This window comes from Bactrocera latifrons, unplaced genomic scaffold (assembly GCF_001853355.1).
Source record: "Bactrocera latifrons isolate USDA-ARS-PBARC rearing strain unplaced genomic scaffold, ASM185335v1 scaffold_79, whole genome shotgun sequence".
NCBI classification, from domain to species: Eukaryota; Metazoa; Arthropoda; class Insecta; order Diptera; family Tephritidae; genus Bactrocera; species Bactrocera latifrons.
This window is the reverse complement of record NW_017537478.1, coordinates 992,246-1,013,245: the sequence shown is the minus strand read 5'-3', so window position 1 is coordinate 1,013,245 and position 21,000 is coordinate 992,246. Positions and strand designations below refer to the sequence as shown.

General features: G+C 34.0%; 1 protein-coding gene across 4 annotated transcripts in view; it reads left to right on the top strand.

Annotated features, from left to right (window-relative positions):
- The first annotated feature begins 3,763 nt into the window (after positions 1-3,763).
- Positions 3,764-21,000, top strand: part of LOC108976643 (heparan-sulfate 6-O-sulfotransferase 2) — an 85,686-nt gene continuing 68,449 nt past the window's right edge. For 2 of the 4 annotated variants that reach the window (XM_018945875.1, XM_018945872.1), the window contains exons 1-2: positions 3,764-4,133; positions 6,141-7,337. In XM_018945875.1, coding sequence (XP_018801420.1) covers positions 7,152-7,337 — 186 coding nt within the window. In that variant the 5' untranslated portion in view covers positions 3,764-4,133; positions 6,141-7,151. The other 2 variants (XM_018945874.1, XM_018945873.1) reach the window with 2 other exon arrangements.

Sequence of the window (21,000 nt, the reverse complement as noted above, 5' to 3'; positions counted from 1 at the left end):
GACTCATCAGATGTTGTCATCGTCCATTCTTCTGCGCCATATAGCAGGATGGGAATAATGAGCGACTTATAGAGTTTGGTTTTCAGTCCGTAGGAGCACCTGTTGGCAAGAGTTATTCTGCGTTGGATTTCGAGGCTGAAATTGTTGCTGATGTTCATACTGGTTCCAAGTTAGACTAAATTATCTACGACTTCAAAATTATGACTGTCAATAGTGACGTGGGAGCCACGACGACTGTTTGTTTGATAACAGGAAACGTTTCGTCTTGCCTTCGTTCACTACCAAACTTATTTGTTTGTGACATTTCCTTATCCAGACTGGAGAAAGCAGTACTAAAGACGAGGTTGTTGAGGCCAATGATATCAATATCATTGGCGTACGTCAGCAGCTGTACGGATACACTCTTATAAAATATTTTAACTTCTCGATTAAGCTCTGCAGCTCGAATAATTTTCTCTAGCAGTAGGTTGAAGAAGGCGCACGATAGGGAGTCGCCTTGTCTGAAACCTCGTTTGATATCGAACAGCTTTCCGATTTGGTATAGGCAGCTTTTTTTGCTTGCTCCACCAATCTCCTTGAATTCAAATAATACTAGGTTTGGTTCAGAAATGACCTGGTACTAGTAACAGACTGGTATTTTCGGACGGAAATGTGAATGTTGTAGAACATGTAGTATGGAATAAACTCGGCACTACATACTAGTTGCAACGTAGTAATTTTACTTTAGTACTAAAATGTTTCTAAATACAAATATACAAAACACTACTAATACATCTACATATGTGCTTTCACATACGCATATATTTTGATTAGTAAAAATGCAGACCAAAGCTTTATCTTAATACCGAATAACCATTCAATGCTGTGATTCGACATTTGCTCATTTTGTTTTTGTATATTCAGGTAACTTTTGATTAACCCAAACATTTCTCTTCAATATTCCCCCCTCGAGAACAAACGAAAGTGAATTACTTTCATGCATTTGTAGTTTATTTATCTATTTGGAAAAAAAACAAAACTGTTCCATGAAAAGGAGCACAATAATCACGAAGCAAACTTTGCGCAATATTGCACAATAATATTGGTTAAAGTATTACAGTTAGATATTTTTTGAGTTTGTCAATGGCTGCGGTGAAAAGAAAATTTAATCTCAAATTATTTCACTTTTCGTGTTAGGTCATGTTGTCCGAATGGATGAAAACACTCCAGCTCTGAAAGTATTCGACGCAGGACCCGCCGGGTCAAGCAGAGGAAGAGGAGACCTCCACTCCGTTGGAAGGACCAGGTGGAGAAGGACCTGGCTACGCTTGGAATATCCAATTGGCGCCACGTAGCCAGAAGAAGAAATTAGCAGAGTTTTGCTCCTCTACGTCGAAATTCCTTATTTCTTGAAGTAACAGTTCATAGCCGCAGTGATTTAAATATGCATTTCGAACCTGCTATAGCTCTTGTAAACGAGGCTAGGCTTGACTAACCAAAGCATGATGCCGATTTCTACCGCCGATAACGCTAAATTGACTCAATATATATATGTAGTGTATGTATGTATAATATATATTTGTTAAAAAAGTCTTGCGGTATTTTTATTGAATTTTCAATTGTTCATAAAATTTTTTTTGATGACTCATGCCCAGCTCTTGACCGATGCTACGGCTGCTACTATGCCGGTCTCTTTCGACCAATTCAGCGATTTTATCGCAATTTTCGACGACAGGCCTTCCGGAGCGTGGCGCATCTGCGACCACCTCTACACCAGAACGAAAACGTTGAAACCATCGTTGTGTGGTGGAAATGAAAACTGTATCGGGTCCATAAACTGCACAAATTTTATTGGTGGCTTGTGATGCATTTTTGCCTTTATCGTACTAGTACCGTAAAATATGCCGTATTTTCACTTTATTTTGCTCCATGTGTGCGACGCTATAACTTACGAACGACTTAAAAGAAACGTCAATAAATCAAACACGTGTTAGCGCGTGAAATGAGCTTTCCAAAAAGATATAGCATGACCCGATGCGATGAATAAAACTAGAACTACGCGCTCTCAGCGCCAATTAGCGAAAATACCTCAAGACTTTTTTGACAACCAATGTGTATAAAGAACATCCAAAATTGGTTTTACGATTTGACATTATAAATCTTGGAATCTTTAGAAGCAAGGTTAAGGGTTTATATTTTTAATGTTTCCCATTTTATATGTGTTTATTACATTCACTAAAACAATGAAAAACTTTGAGTCCAGCAAAAAAATTATCATTTCTCATTACAATAACTTATAAGTTTGTATAAAAAAGTGGAAACGAAAAAGTAGCAAGCGCATTTAAGCAATTTCATTGGAATGTATTGTAAAAAGCACATTAAAAATATACATGTAATCAATTATTAAACTCCTCTCATTCTCACCCTTCAGCGGTTTTCGTATAATCAGAGGTTTCCTTTTATGACCAGAAGAAAATGAAAAATATTTCGTCATTAAAATTTACCCATACTCCTAAGTGGCGATTTTTGGGATTGTGTGTGTGTGGCAGAAGGAATGTTGCGAATTGTAGCGGATAAAGGAAATTATGAAAATGAATTTTCCAAGCCAGTGCAATCAGGTTGCAGTTGAGTGCGTAAAACAATTTTGATTTCAATTCGGATTTATGACTTTTTTGTCGTAGGCTTATAATCCGTGAATACAAAAGCAAATGGAAAGTTTGCATTGTTTTGCATTCGGCGGAATTTGGGGCATTTCAATACCTCAGGTGCTTGCCAAAAGTTATTAGTTCAGAAATTTCGTGATTTTAATGAGCTTAACGTTTGTTGTTGCTTACAACAATGACATGCGAAAAAGTTTTGCAAACTAATTTTCAAATTTGAACTTAAAATGATTAACATTTGACTCATTTATCACAGATTTGCTCACTTATGTTGTTCTTTTATTGTTTGACATTAGTACGGAAATTTGTTAGTTGATTATTATTAGTTATTGTATATTTGCTATTCATTACTTTTATTGACACAAGTTTTTAATAAAAAGTTAGTGCTGTTATAGTTTTACATTTTATTACCTTTTCTTTTATAGAACTAACATCAATATTCTTACGTTTTGAGTTTTGTACCCTGAACAGGGTATATTAAGTTTGTCACAAAGCTTATAGAACTTAGAAGGAAACATCGAAGTTTTTTTGTTTTTGAACTTCATTTCATTTTTTTCAACCCCAGCATATGCCATAAAAGAATTCCTTGAAAAATGGATCCCTTAATAATATATTATGTATGTATGTATGTATGTACATATACATATAAATGATTGAAGTCATGAGCTGAATAAATTTAGACATGTCCGTCGAAATACAAACTGAATGATCAAAGTTAACTTTGACAAGATATTTTCACAAAACTGATTTTTTTCTTTTATAAAAATAACTCTGAATTAATTTTAATTTTTTTTTTCATATTACTTAATTTAATAAAAAATATAATATAATTTGACTAATTTCTAATAAGGAATGGCACATACTTCCCAATTACATTTCTCTTCTTCTTCTTTATTTATCTCTGCATTTCCATGTATGTGTGTATGGCTTTGCGCCATAGTGAAGTTGAATGTTATGTCCGCATTTCATAAACACAATCAATTTAAAATGTGGCAACACTGCAACGCGCAGTTTCACCAACGTAGCTGGTGAGTTCGTACTCGCTGAATGCTACGAATAGGCACAAAGCAACGCAGCAAGTTGACGTTTACCTCAGACGAGGCTATTCGCATTTGACAGTTGCTGAAAACATGGTGTAGAATAAACTACAAAATATTTCTTTAGCGGATAATTTACGCGTTGTGTAAAAATCATTGAAATATATAAATAATGAAAAACGGCTTACTGCTGAAATAAAAAATAGCACTAATATAAATGAATTTAAGTTACTGAAATAAAGGAGAGCAAGTGCTTCGAGTGCAATCAGTGCTAAATAAAATGTTACAAGTAATCGCTAAATCGTATGTTTACAAATTTTCTAGTAAAGTGGAAGTCGAAGAGTAGCTGATAAAAAACTTAAAAGTGTATTGTGCAATAACGAGAAATGTAAATAAAAATGAAAACACAAATGTGTACATAGATAGTGACTGCAGCGCTATTTTGTTTAATGATTAGGTAAATAATAAGTTATATGTAGCAAAACAAATACAAAGTACGATTATTATGCGCTCCACTCGAATCAGCTGGTACGTACAAAAAGTGTAGGAAACAAAGCTGCATATGTATTGGTAAATAATGGAAAAAGTGGAGGATGAAAATGCATAGGTTGTCGGCCGGGATGCTGCGACTGCGATACAACATTGTGTTTTCTGTTTTACATTTGAAGAATAGGTGTGATATGTGGGCAAAGCTGATCAGCGTGGAAAGGCAGATATTCAATAAAGAACATGCCAGTAAAAACATTTTACTTCAATATGGCTCCTGTCTGCCCCATTCCATTACATTTTGCTCCATGTCTACTTATTGGGCATATGTTAGAAAACTATATGGGTGCCACTATTACTTGCCGGCAAGGTATACATATGCATATGTATGTATTTAACAAAATGGTGTATAATTTATAATATGGCATTAACGATGTAGAAGGTTTTTTTGCTTCAATTTCTGTAATATATACATATGTATATAAAATAAAAACACAATTTAAATGCAAAATGATATGTGTAGAAAATATATTGGTGGGCATATTAAAAATATATAATTATGCACATACGGACGATTTTGAGAAAACGCTCTAAAATTTTGCAAACATATGTTTACATGCATACATACATATATTTATATACATACATACAAATATCTGCCATTCAAACTAATTGATCGAAATCAAGTGTTTATGTACATATATAGAAATCTACTTGACACGATATCTTCACAAATTTGATAGACGTAAAGATTCTAAAATACGTATTTATATTACTTTTTGTAAGATTTCCTTTTTATTATTAAAAATGGTCTGACACATTGAATTCACTCACATATCTAGCTAATGATAATCTCGCAAGCGAACTAATTGACTTAAGTTAAATTTCAAGCAAACAAGGCTATGAAAGATTTATTTTTAAATGAAGTTTCCTAAAGGTATAATGATGAAACCAGTAGAACCTCCTGCGTATATGAATATGTAGGTGACTTTCGTGCAGTCCAGGTGGTGTTCGTGACTACCGTTCCGTCTGCTGGCTTTGTTGAACTAGCTTAGATTCCTTCAATTATTTTTGATTAGCTTATTTTATACTTTACACTTATTAAAATATATGTAAATGCTTTATTATTCATATTTATACACATATTTGCATTTTATCAATGCGATACATTCGGCCTCTTCGTCGTCCCCTCGTCTACAAAAAACCGCTTTGTGCGACAAAAGAGTCCGTGTATGAACGGAGTTTTAAATAACAGCCACAACAGGCGTTCTTTCACGACCAGCTTCTATGCAACTGTGAGATCGTTCGGGGCTAGAGTAGAACGCAAGAGCTATTTGGCACTTAGCAAAGATTGTCTTGCCGCAATTGTAGGAGTTGTCCAATAGGCTTACATGAGGTAAGGTTAAAAATATCTATGTAGGAAGACGAGGTAGAAACATTTAGGCACTTTCTCCTCCATTGTCCAGCTTTAATTCATACTTTTGGCGAACCGGCGAGATGGTCGAAACTTATATGAGCCATCTCAACAAATTTGTGACAGGCTCAAAGTCGATTTATGAGGGTCTTTACTAAGAATATAAAGATGATTTAGGTAATAAAACAGGCTGGTGTTTTAAACTGTCCATGTGAGATCTCTGTTGGCGCTTGTAACAGTATCGTATTTTTAACCTCACTTAATAGTATTAAGGTGATATTAATCCAGGTTAACAAAAAATTAAGAAGATTCGACAGTCATCCGGTTACGCAGACTCGACTGTCATGGGAACCGGGTTTCGCTAAAACAACAACAACAACATTTGACAGTCATTTAATTTATTTTAAAATCTATGAAATATATAAATATTTTAACAAGCAAAAAACTGTTCCCGCTTAATATTGCTAAATAATTTCAATTTACATAAATATACTCTTGTCTTCTTTTTTAAAAGCCAGTGTTCAGTAAGTAATTTTCACCCAACATTTTTGTGTCTTTTTGCAGAATTTGTTCTTACCGTGAAGCATCGTTATCAGTCGCGATTACATGGTTTTTCCGTTTTTTGTTCTACACGGCATTGTTGTTGTGATACATTGTTGAGGTGAACCGAGAAATTGCCGTGAATAGTAAAATCAAACGAACAAATAGGTGCAACACGTCCGATGGCACAAATTAGCAACGCTTGAACTGTGCCCGGTTGATGGCTGAAAATACCAAAACATCAATAAACACACAAACATCCACAATCACAGCCATTCACGAAATTTCGCATATCCACGCAAATATCGACGCATAGGTAGGCGCCCAGAGCGTTTATCATGCTGAGCATTTCGCATACAGAATTTAACATCGCCATCAACGGTGCCAACATCGATTACAACGACAGCGGCGCCGACGACGACGGCCTCGTCAGCGTCAGCGGTTGTGTGGCTGGAATAAGCTTAAATCGCATTTGAAAGAGTGGAATTTTCGCGATACAAGTGGCGACGTGACGGCGTGAATGCTTCGTTAGCAACGTATTTCGGAAAGCGTGCTGAGGACTTAATCCCTTTATCCCAACAAACAACGCAAAACCAACCTGCACGCCCGCATTGTTTCCATTCATTCGACGAAAGGAAAACATCCAAATCCGCCCCACTGTTATTGCCGCTATAAGCACAATTCAGTTTTCCATTATACCCATTTAACCTCTTTTTATTAGAATTTACTGTACCGTTCGTCTCGACTTAAGCGCCGTCATTCGCATTCGCATTTACAGTTTTTCTTAAGGGGATTTGTTAAAGCAGCAGCTATAGCCAAAGCATTCACTTTAAATCAGTCAGCCACTAGAACGTTACAACCGCATTGTTAAAACTAAAGTGTTGGTTGGTTCTTTCGTTCGCCGCTGCTTCGTTCGTGCGATGAAAGAGTGAAGTGAGGCGTTGATGGTGATGCAGAGAGCAGCTGGCAGTCGGCATATTCCGTTGGTGTGGTAATAAAAATCGTACGTGTAGTTCGTGTTGCCTATGCCGGAACATGCCAGTGGATATGCAAAAGAACGTCTCCGTACAAGTTGATAGTGATTTTGCTTTACTTCTGCCTAGCGGTGTTTACGAGATTAAGAAAATGGAACCACGCTCCAAAATACGAACAATTATCCTATTTTGCCTCTTTTTGGCAATTGCTGGTATTATTGGATTCGGTTACTTCTGCCAAGATCAGGTAAGTGATAATTCTGCAGGGACAAGTCTTCTTTACCGTTAAGTGCTTTTTACAACTGCTTTTATTGTATGGATGTGTGTGAAAGTTTTAACTGGAAATTATTTACAGCTGTTCCCATTGTGAGTCGCCTGCAAAATACAATAGCGTCATAAATATATTTATTTATTTTTTTTTGTATGAAAATTAATATTGAAATAATTTACTTTTTGTGCACTGTGTTTACACTCTGTCCACATGTGTTATTTATGGCTTCTAAATTTTTAAAACTCTTCTGCCAATTAAGTTTTATTTATAATAAAAGTAGTAGTGTTTAAAATTTTCAAAATTCATCAGCTGCTTGTTATCCTTTTTATAGAATTTATTCTTTTGTTTTGGCGGAATTTTTTTTATTGATTTTAAACACACGATTTTATATTAAACAGAAAATACGTTTGTAAACTCAATCCTCTCCCCTTGAAATAGCTCGTGGCAATCATAAAATCACTAACGGCATTCGTCATACTCGTAGAAAATCAATTAATCCCTGGTCTAAAACATACCTCTGTAGCTGATATCGCCAATAACACATCATACCCCTAGACGGGATGTGGATAACCACTTTATCAAACTATTCTTAAATGTTGCAAATCCTACAATTTTATCCTCAATATCATCTTTTCTCTATGGAGTATGTCTAGAAATCTCTAACCCAAGTGGGTTAAGGAGTTGTATGAGTTTCCTCGAAAACAACACGATCATAAATAATTATTTTTTTTTTATATCAATATACATACATACATATTTTATTCAAAGTTTTTATTACGCCAAAGATTCATTTTTTACACAGGTTTTGAGGAATTTTCAAAGGAAAATATCCAAAGTTCGGCCATTACGTTGTCATTTCTGGTGGTTCCTCGGAAATAAGTTGCTTCGTGTTAAATACGTTGATTTAATTAAGACCATAAGCTATGTATTGGACGAAGGAAAAACGAAAAAGTGAAACTTTTACTTCTGACAGATGTTTTTAGAAAAAAATGTCAATTTTGGGTAACATTTCTCAACATTTTTTGTTTTAAATAGTTGTATTAGAACAAGAAAATAATTCTTCCTGTAAGATCTTATAAGTTATATATCGGTGCACAAGTTCATTAAGATCGGAAAACAGAGTTTCGAGAAAAACTCGTTTAAATGATTATGTGAAAAAAATCGATTGTTTAAAGCCTTGAAACATGTAACCTTTTTAATACTCGTAGCCTAAGTTATGAAGAATGTATTGCTTTCAAAAAATTTCATCCGCGGAGAGCTTTGAAAACCTACAGTCAAACTGAATTCAAATTAAACCTTCATCACCTTGACACTTCAAGGGTTCATATCTCCAGCGGAAAATTTTTAAAAACCACTAAACAAAAATAGTGATCACTATTATTTCTCTGAGTGCATTTTGACATGGAAAAACTTTGTATGAAACTACCACCAGTCGGTTTGTGGACCGATACTGCGTATATTCATATAACATAGGTGCCTTGCACAGAAGGAAGCCTTTGTGTTAATCCCATTAAGATTTGCGTTGATTACTCGTGCTAGTATTATCACGTTTACGGGAGAGCGAGATAAGTATATTATTAAATCAACTTTTCTCGGCATTCTTTGCATTTTTTGTTATCTACATATACATACACATTTGTATCTCATGTGCCAGTAAATATCACTGACAGCTATTTTTCATTACTTTGCGCACTTGACAATCTAATTTGTATTCAGAATTCGCATTAGCACGCCTCTTACAACAAAAGAAAAAATCCCAAACAAATTTAAAAACGCTTTCTGTATCGTGCAACGTTCTTCGCGCACAAGACTCTGTGCCCGCCTGCTACATTCCATTTCATTGCTGCTACATAAATACATATGTACATATGTGCAATTCTAAGTACTTTTGTTGTAGCTAATTTTATAATTGTATTTTCTAATTCCGTCCTCCGCGCCGCCAATATCCATTTTTAGCAAAATGGCTCAGACTCTTTGGCGTTCTGCAGTTTTATTCAACGCACAGTAGTCAACAAATAAAAAATTCCCCTCAAAGATCAGTGGAATATCTATTTCAAACTTTTCGTTGCCTTTTCAAGGTCTCTACACAGAAACAATGCTACGCTCTGCACACGCTGTACGCTCTTCGCATGGTATTTCATGTCGCGTACGGCTCCCAGTCTACGGGCGTTGACTGCCTTTTGGCTTTGGTGCGGGCAATTGCTAATGGTTTTGCTAAATTTGTAAATTTGATTGCCGCGTAGATCATAAAATTAATTGCCAAGTCAGTGGACAAGTTGCAATGTAGCGTGTGAGCAGGAATATGCGAAGTCGTCAAATTAAAATGTGCGTCACGCAGCGCTACGCATCGTACTGATTTGCATAAAAAGACAAACGGACGTCTATTTTGAACAGAGTATATACATATGTTTTCATGTATGTGCTAATTGAATATTTTTCTGTTTCTCCTAGTGCGCTCGTAGGCGCGCATGCCAGCACGCGCGCGCTGTGTACATTTGTGCTTAGGTAGCCACAGACATGCATATGCGGACGTCACTGCTGATTCTTCTGGCTAATTTGCGATTTGATTTATGGCAAATGAAATGTTACAATTAAATAACATAATCCAATTTGAATTATAGTGTGCGCGCGCACTCACATGATGTATGTATATTTGTGTGTGTCCCGCAGAGCCCGCCGTCAACATCCTCCCATATATGACCATTGCATATACATACCTACTTGTAGGTATGCATGTGTATGTGTGTATACCGCTTTATAAATTTTAATTGAGTTGTTCGGTGACAATTGACGCGCGCGCTGTTCCCTTTCATCTTTTCCCTGCAACGTGTACGCCCGCAAGCTGCTGTCGCGAAAACGCGGCAGTTTGTCTCGCTGGTCGAATTATGTCATCGCGGCTGGTCGCGCCACACCGTTCGCACTGCACTTGGTGTGGTCTGTGTAAAGCGAGTCGGTGTATTTCAATTTGAGAGCGGTAGCGGAAGCGAGGCGAAAACATAAAATCATATTTGTATCGTCTATTTTTAATTAATTTATTTTTGTATATTTTATGTTCGTTTTAAATGCTGTTGTTGGTGTGCTGGTCATCATGAGTAACCTTGCAGGTATATGTGTATCTGTTGTATGTATGTAGATCAACTATTTTATTTATGTTCATCAACTGCATATTCAGATTTAGCTTCTATTTTGTTTTTAGTTCTCAGCATAAATTCAATAATAGCTAAACTACATATCGTCACCTGAAATGCAAAATAACGTATCATCAAAAAATTCGAAATTGAGTGTCTTATTGATTACGCTTCCCTACTTCAAATTACATACATAATATTACATACATACATATGTTCAACATTTTCAGGTTCTGCGTTCAGATATAAATAAGTTTAATCAATATAAACAAAAAAATTTCATTTATGCGCCATTTTATTTCGTGTTTTTATTCATGCCACTGTAAATTTCCGAAAATGTTGTTACGTTATTTTGCATTTCAGTTGACGATATGTATATTCGTGTTTACCTATGTGTTAACGGTTGTAAAAATTCAAAAAAAAAAACAAAAATAGTAGTATGAGTCTTTTCAGTTTTTTAAAGATAAATAGAGCGAAGTCAAGTTTAAATTTTTTATGCAAATCTATTGAAAATCTAACAATTTATATCATTAAAAAATAATTAAAAGTAAATATATTAATTAGTGTTAAAGTTAAGGTTTGAGTGTAAGTTAAGGTTAATTGTAATTATAAATTAATAAAAATAAACAAATTATAAGTTAATTAAGCCATAAACTAATGGAATCTTACTAATAATTGTGTTATTTTAAATTTTTTAATGATTTATATATAATTATACGCTAAATTAAATAAATTACTGAAAAATAACTAACTTAAATAATTAAGATTAGTTAATTAAGTTATGTTAAGTTTATTAAATATTACTTAAATTGATTATTTTTTATTATTTTAATTAATATATTATTATAAATAAATTGTTAAAAATGTTTAGTAACATAATTATTAATCAAAAATTAAAAATCAATAAGTTATAATAATATGACAAAAGATCCAATAAAAAAATTATAAAATATATAAGAACCTATAAAAGTTAATAATATTATTATTTGTGATCCTAAAATTTTATAAAACTATTATTTAATATTATTAAAAAATCGTTTATTTTTGCTTTAAAATACTTTAATTATTATGTTTTAAAAACATTTTTTAAATTTATTTTTCTTGTTTGTTGTTGTATAGCTTGTTTATTTCTTTTTTGTCAATGGCGAGTTTCTGATTGCTAATACTGCCGTTATAAGCTATAATCTTGGCTTTGAAACCGATGTGTAATTTTTTGGTAAACAAAAATTAAAGCAGAGTTTAAAAATAAATTTAAAAAACTACTATCTTTTACATAAAATATAAGTAATTAACACTAAATTAATTTTTTTAAAACTAAAATTAATTTTATTTTTATAATTAAATAAATTTATAAATGAATAAAATTGTTTGTATTTTTATAAGATAAAATAATAGTTTTTTTTTTGTTTCATTACTATTATTTCTATTTTGTTTTTTATGACTGTTAGTTTAAATTATAAAATTTGTTTTTCTTTCAACAACTTCGAACTCGTTTCTGTGTTTATTCAATCCTTTCAATCCGGTTTTTAATTCGCTACCCACTCAATGAGTACTCACAACACATAAAATAGTCATTAAAATGCAAATATGCTCAGGCATACTTACCTGGTTGTCGAGCTGCTTCACTTAATTAATGTAATAGATTTAAATTAGCTGTCAGAAGTTTGAAAAACAATCAAATTAAGCAAGTAAGCAAAGTAACATAAAATTTTAAGTTGAATATTTTAATGAGTTTGGCGCGTATTTGTTCGCCACTCGCTTACCAGTTCATGTGACGGCTGTTTTCAATCTTAGATTTTTGTTTGATAATCCATCTACAAAATATATCAAGCTGCTTATTCGACAGCTATGTGAGAACATATGCTCACTATGTTTTCTTTATGTATGTACGTAAATTTTAAGGATTTTATTGAAACCCTTTGCAGAATAGCATTGCCTTTTGGGGGAACCCAAAACAAACATTTCAAATATCATGAAAAAACTCTTATAAAACAATGTGTTTAACATCTGTTGGCAAATCGCTAAGCTGGAAAGGATTCAGAGAACATACAAATATTAACATATGGAGCAGAAGCCTTGTTTGCAGTATATTTTTTATGGCATTATTATGGGTAAGGCTTAACATGCGCTGCATTTGAATCGGTTAAATTTGGATTTATGAATAAGCTATTAGCATCACATTCTATCTAACCTTCAAAAGACATGTGGCTGGCAGTTCATAGCTGTTGAATAATTTTATGTGAGATGTAGCACTTTGATTGTCGAAAGTGCGGTGTTTAGAGAAATTTTTAGAAGGAAAATTTGAGTAATAGCGAGACTGAATTTTCAAAGCGCTTGGCGTAGCAACTATTTCTACATGGTTTCTTTAATATCATATATAACAGATGATCATCGAAGGCGAATAATTCGAAAGTAATGTCATTTTGTTCTAGACATCTGATATTTTTCTCCGTTCACAGACCTCAAGAGCATGGTCTCTAAAAAAATTCGTGTTCGCTGAAGCATTTCTTTAAATTCCACACTTAGAACGCTACAATTATTCTGAAAAAAACAATATTTCCAAGAAAAATAGACGTTTTTTGTATTAATTCTCAATAAATATCTTCAACACGCTCACTTGCAACATAAAAATAATAAATTTGATTAAAATTTTTATTGCCGTACATTTCCTGCAGAAATTTTATGTGACAAAACCAGAGAATTTCTAATTGTCCTTCCCCACACGCGCATTATTACACATACTTGCTTACAACTGCACTTAACATCATTACGCTTTCCAAACACACAGCACAATGCCTGGCCAAAGTCTTGCCGTTGTGCCGTCAAACAATTGCCGCTGCATGCGTGAGCTGTAAACCAAATCCCTCGCCGCAATCAACACAACAGCAAAGAGATGTTATTTAATGGCCATGTAAATAAACACGAAGACTAAATTCAACAAATAATGGAAGAACAGCAACAATAACAACAATGGATGTGTGCAACAGCAAAAAGAGCGAGGGAGGAACAAGAAAAAATTGAAAGTGTGTCGATAACCTGGCTAATCCTGCCAACACTAGTCTGTCTCTCTGCTTTGTTTTGCCTCTACATTTAGCGCTGTACGTGTGTTCCTGTCGGTTAAAAACGTTGCCAACTGCCGAAAGTGGCGTGACACAAAACACATCACAGAATATAACAATAGAACACATCCATTCCCTCGAATTACCTTTCACACTCGGCAATGCGACAGATCTTATCGAGCGCCGGTGAGAGCAATGCTAGTGCAAATACAAATGATTCTACCTATGCGCCTACATACATATGCACATACATATAAGCATATATAAATGTATATGTGTGTGTAAATATGTAAATTTGCGAACACTCGTAATGCCATACAAGTGTTAGGCGAAAATTATCACATGTGACCACTTACAGCCACGCATATTACTTACATATGTATGTTTTTGCAAATGTACATGTGTGTGCGTCTGTCAGCACGTGCGTGCATTGATAAAATGCTAATACAGCAAACGGCAGGAAACCAACGCGTGACAAAAATTCTTAAATCACACGAATTCAGCTGGAAAATCCGAACAACTCGACTCGAATGGCCTACCCGAAGCATTAGGCCAAAGCAAAACAAAAAAATGTTTACCTACCTATGTACATACATATATGTATGCGAGTGCCAATGTAAAATGAAAATGTTCAATAACTGTAAGCGTTTTATGAAAACACAAATATTCATACAAACACACACATTCATATATATGCATTTTGCAATGAACAGTTGACCAACATGTTAATTTGTGTGTTAATTACCAAAGAGTGCCATTTATGGTGAACAGGAAAATAACTGTATGAATGGCGAGAATGGTAATGGCATTGAACTCGCATGCAAAATGTTTTCAAATGTTTTCTGTTCATAATTACACATATAGCATATACATAACTGTAAAAAACAAAATAAAATAGCCAAGAGTGAAACAAATTATTTGTAACGAGACATTGTTCCTTCACAAGTATTGTCCACAATGAGAAAATAACTGTGAAAATGTCAAGTCAAGTCCCAAAGTCATTATAATAAATTCGAATTTTTTTTGAAATTATTATTATTAATTAAAATTGTGACTACAAGGGATTCACGAATCAATGAAATGACGAATATGCTTCGGTGACCAGTTTCGAAAGCGGTGGTGGGAAGATTAAAGCCAACGAAAAAAATCTGTAGTGAAAACCATTTCTACGGATCTTATGGTCTTATGCCACAGCATAATGGAGTTCGCTACTCGTTAAATTTTAATATACAAACATCAAACTTTGGCGCTTGTAAGCTATGACATTCAATACGCTCGAGTAGAAAATTTCTCAATAAATATATGTAGATAGCTCCACCGCTCCACATTAAAAAAAAATATTTTGGATTTAAAAAAAAAAAGATTTTAATTAACTGATCCCTCTTTTTAAGATAAAGAATTTTCGCCTACTGAGGAGTTTTCAGAAATATTTTCTGATCCCAAGTTGCTAACTGTATCAGAAATGTTTTGCATTAAAGCTCAAACGAATTACTACAATGTAAACAACAAACAATTTCCTAAAGTGTTGTTATTGATCAAGGTAATGAAATATTTACCGTGATTTAATTATGTAGTGTTGTTTTTGGGCTATCGACATAAACTTATATAAGACCGAGACATACGGGACTAGAACTCGTACAGCTGAAGCAAAATCAAGTGAAAACCATCAAGACCACAATGGTCGCAGTACACAGCCTGCTACAACTATGTATTTACAACAAAAATAATTTGAAAACATACTTTGGACACTTTGAATGAAATTTTCCGCAAACGTTAATAAATGTAAAAGCTTTGTCAAATCTCACCATGCGACTTGAGATCAATAACATCACGTATATATTGTAGATTTCCTTAAAGCATATCGCATAGGTCAGCTTTCTCTTTGATCACCCTCACCCAGGTCAGTCTTCTCCTTGAAAAGTGCTAAAAAAATACATACATGCTCCCAATGTAACGATTGTAGAAGAAGAATACCGTAATTTAAATTTTTATAGTTGTCATAGAGCAATTGTCAACTACCGCCGCCATGCGACGGGCTTTAAGCGTCTTCGTGGTATTAGTATAGGACTGAGTTTAGAGAAATCTGCTTTGAATATCGGCGGTTTTCCTCCTTTGTACCTACCCTAATGTACACAAATACCAGCAATATTACTACATAAATAATTTATCAGCGTGTTTAATTTTCTTCTTTCACTTTTTGTTGTTTTTATTTTTTGAATAATAATGTGGCAACTCAGGCGGACTGCAAAACAATGAGCAGATATGCCAACAAAAACTGCATTCCACCCGCACATTTGCTTGGCGCATGGTTCCGTTTTAATGCCTAACATTTAGTCACACATACACACACACTTGTACATATAGACCACATGCAACAACGTTGCAAATGCATACGTATTGAAATATCGCAACCAAAATGTTCCTCCTGTGCAATCCCTTTCCCCCCTTAAACGTAAATTTTACATCGATTTGCTATGTGTCAGCCGTTATTTACCCAGCTATTTACATACACATGTACATGTACTGAGTTATATGCATACGTGCATATGTATAAATGCTCGCCGACATCAACGTCACACCGCAGTAAGAAAACAACATTTTAGAAATTTGCAAAAATTGAAACTTCCAACTGGCTCGCTTGGCAGCGGTTTTGTGTGGATGCGACCGCAATTGCTTGCGCCTCACTCACACGCGGCATGGTGGGCCGTTATGCATTGCGTATCCGTATGTCGCGCGTGTGTGTGTTTTCGAAAAACTAACCGTCTGGAAAATTGCGAAAAATTGGAAGGTAGCTAGTAAATAAACAATGAAAAATAATAATAATAAAAAACAAAAACCAAGGAGAAAAGAAAGCCACGCGCGCCACGTGATTGTATAAATCTATCGATTATATTTTTTGATTTATTTATTTCTTCTCGAAAAGTGCTAGAAAAATATAGTATGATGACTCAATTATTCAATCAGCAGTGCCGCAATGGCTCTTTACTTCGTCTTTGGGTGTTTTTTAAGTTATATCACAAATTAGAACCAAGCTAACATTGATTCATCAATGTAACTACTTTTATTAAAAAAAAAATATTTTTTTTCCATGTGGACGGCTCCAAATTTCATTTGATGATTGATGACAAAGAGTCCTAGTTAGTATCAATTTACTTAGAATAYTTCCTTGTGTCAGAAGTGCTTTTGGATCTGACACGGTTTAGCCGGGAGACAACCTAATCCTATTATAATAACTTTTTTTTGGCCTAACAATTCAAAGAATGTCTTAATTTTAGTAAAAAATATTTAAACTTAAATCTTGCCCACTTTCCACGGAAGCTCGGAAACACCTACATATGTGGGCTCGAGTATACATGTATTCTTCTTGCGAGAAGAAATAATCATTTTACAAAACTTTGTTCCATGTGTGGTATCTTAATCTTTACGATCAAACAGTATCGGATCTGAGTACCCAGGACGAGTATCCCGAGTTTATAGAAGCTTAACTTAAGGGTTTACATGGGTATACAGGTTTCAAAAAATCAATTTTTTATTGTCTTATTAAACTCTACAACATTTCTAAAATATTGTCCTAAATTTTCACGTTGATTTGAGTAATTGTTTCGGAGATACAGACTTGGGAAGTTGTGCGCTCGAGGTTAGCAAGGCTGAGTGTGCCGTCATTAAACGCGTTTTTTTCGAAACTGTGTTTTTGATGGTCTTTGAGATATATACTTAAAGACTTAGACGAAGGATTGAAAAGTAACAATGTCACGAAATTTTAACTGTCATTTTAATATTTTTTTTGTAAAAAGGTCTTTCAAAAATCCAATTTTCAGTTTTCTCCCCTCGTTGAACTTCTAAGTTAAGATTTTAACTAAAACAAGTATATTTTCACTTTAGATGATCCTTTAAGGAGTTATGCTGCTGACGCGGGCGCATCTTTTTTCCGAGGAGTCACCGGAAATGGCGTCGCAATATCCGAGCTTAAAATATTTTTTTCCAAAAATTTCAGAATTTCTTTGTTAATAAAATAAAATTCTAAGAAAATATTTCATTTTTATATCAAAAATTCTTTTTTGAAAAAATGATGTTTTTTTACCCGAGGGAACCCATGTTCCGCCTAACCTATCCGAAATATAGTTTTGAATATGATTTTGCTAAATGAAAATATTTTCCTTCTATAGATTGTGTTATTATATATTCTTGGCTTTTGAAAGGTTTAAGAATATCTATAAAATATTATACAAGCAGAAATCGTGCCGTAGCTCTATTAAAAAATTATTAATTTATATAGCATATACATATATAATATATGTAAGTACATACAATTTTATCTTAGATTATACAAGTTGTTCTGTCATTTAATATTGCGGTCAGTTTTGACAGTCTGCTATCTGCTCGTATTACGAGCAACCAAATGAGAATCCTTTCGTAAATTCCGTTAGCAACGCATTTTTGTTGTTGCTGTATTGTGCAATCACCCATTTGCCAGTGCTATCAACATGGCGGTCAGTTCTGCCAGCACCCGAACTGTAATGTGATAAAGAATTTTAATTGGCCATTAAAAATATGAGAGCATTTCGGCTTTCATTAGCCGGCGAACGAATATTTATGGCTTGCAATGGCGCGCTCGTTCGTAACGCCTGTGTGTGTCGGGCGTTTTTTTGTGTGTACTCAAAATCATTTCCACACGAATTCACTGATTTGCTTTCCATTTCCATGAAAAGCCAATAAATGGTTTGCTAATTTAGGCAAATAATTGCAAATGAATAATAGAGATAACTATTTTCATTGGAAATCATTGCCGCCGATTTGTAATTTGCCTCGTTTATAGACGTTCGTAGCCTGTAATGCAGTAAATAATTAATATGCAGCGAGTTGCAAAAGTGTTTCGTGTTATCGACGTTTTGTTATCAATTTGAATATTGCATATGTGTAATAATAACGGCATTGGTAGTATACATACACGTATGTAATTGTTTTGTTGTTTGGAAAGAAAAATCTAAACTATACGCCACTTAAATTCAAGTGATGAAATTAATTTGCTCTAATCAAAAGCTCTGAGTTTGGTTTCTACACTCTTTAATTTCGCAATATTTAAATATTTTTTGCAGACCTTAAAACTTCCATGCAGTCTGTTGAATATTATTTCAATTTATTTAGAAAACAAATACTTCCATTGTATACAATGGACACCGTTGTTAGTTTTGGTGTTTTTATTTTCATTTCAAATTTTGAAATGTGTCAGTGTGGTTAGTGAAAAACAACGAAAATATACAAGCAAATGTTTTCAGATAATTACAGCTATTTCTGTGCTAGAAAATTAAATTATTGAATTTTTCCAAAATATGAAAAATAAATTGAAATCTATAAAATAACACAATACTTACAAATACTTTTTTTGAGAGAGAGGTTCTTACGATTTAGTTATACACTTTGCTCTTTAGCATTTCAAAATAATATTTTTAGCATCTCAACTCATCCACCTTTAGTTTTCATATGAAGAGGTATGTTTAAATAAATTTGGCAGTTATTATTATCTAGAACAACGCTACAATCTCTGAAGAAACTGTTCTAATCGCGCTACTATAGCATATAGCTGCCACACAACTGACTGATCCAAGGTTCTTGTAATAATCATGAAATTTTCCACAGATTATTGTCGAAGGCATTGCTGTAATCTTCAAAAAAATTGTTCCAATTGGACTACTATAGCATAGAGCTGCCATACAAATTGATCGACTAAAATCAGAAGAAATGCATGTTTGTTTGTTTATTGGGATTGCTTCAACACCAAATCACTCGATTTCCTTCCGAAGATATGGTTTAATACCCAAGGAATGATTTAAAAATACCTGTAAGTACAGGAAAGAATTAAAATCAATCGTGCTGCCTTCATTTTCGAGACCATGATCTGCACATTGTGTAAGAAAAACAAACTAAAAAGTTGTTTAATGCCATAAAACGCGTTTGCACAAACATACCTACATATTTGCTTTAAATTACCAGCGCTTACCAACAAAACTCCAATGGGAAAGTGCGTTAAACCGCATTCAATGCGATTGCTGCCCTTTAATCTCTAAAGCAGACAGTTAGTAAGGTGTGGAGGTGTGAAACCGCAGACGCCGGGCAACAAAAGCCAGACAAGCTGGTCAATTATTCAAGCGCATATAAGCAAATATAAAATCGCGTGCAATGCGTGCCGAAGTGCGGCTGCAATTGATTGCTTATACGCCAAGTCTAACCTGTGCGTTAAACGTAAAAGTCTTATGAAAAGTAATTATAAAGCTGTAATTACTGATTTTTGTGCTTTAAAAACAAGGCGATTTAAATTTTTATATTCTGTAAAAAATTTGTATTTGAAAAAGTAAAAAATATGAAAATATGCTTTATTTATGCTTGAGCGTCGCGCAGTCAGTATGAGTGAAAACATGCCCCAAAAATGTATGTATACTTGTCAATTTGTATTGTGAACCCTGCTATATGCAAATAAGGTTCAGTTGGTGCCGCGCTTCGTGACATCTTATTTTGAGGGCCATAAATGTGATTTTAATTTGTGCAGTGGCCTTGAGTCTTGTGCTAAAATTTTCCACTTCATTTGTGAGGGAGGCAAAAATTAATTCATAACCAAAAAGTGAAAAAGAAGCAGCAGCTTGCCAGCAGCGCCCGCGTTCCAATTTCAATTGTCTTTCATTTCAACCTTTTTGTAATTTTTTTTTCATAATTTTGCCATGGCAATTTAAGCTCCTTACCAAAGCTCCTTTTCATGAGCTGGTTATGCTTACAGTGCCATTGTGCTGCAAGAAAGCTTAGACAAGCATGCAAACAAACATTTGTTACTTTCGAAATTTTTCATTATATATAATATTTTCAAGTTTGCGTGTCATGCAGCTGTTACTTGGAAGCTTAATATTTCATTAACGGTTGCGTAATTTATAACATGAATGTCGCCACTGTTGGTTATTTTTATTTATTTGAGCATTTTTTTTTTTAGAAAAGTTTCACAAAACAATATAAACATGCATGAAATTCTATGACAACGTTGCAACGTAGCGAAACATGTTCTATGCCGCCTTTTTTCTCATTTAAAATGCGTCCTTGGTGATAGAAAAAACGTCGAAAGAATAAAAAAAAAAAAAAAAATGAGCGCAGTTAAAAATCTAGTTCGCATGCGTCACGTAGAAAAAAGTTTGCACTCCGAATTGCATAAATTTTCGTATAAACGCCTGCAAATATGCAACGCAATATGCTGATTGATGTATGCGCGTGTATGCTGCTACACAAGCGCCGGCAGTTATGGGTATAATACTGGTATTAATGAACAGTGCTGTGCCAAATATGAGCAGAAACTGTGTGGATTGTACTGTTGATAAAAATGAAAGAAAATTAATATTTTTTGAGTTTCTTTGTTTGTTAAACTTTTTTTTTTAATAAAAGAGGAAGGTTGTCAGCTTTTTTCAATTGCGGCAG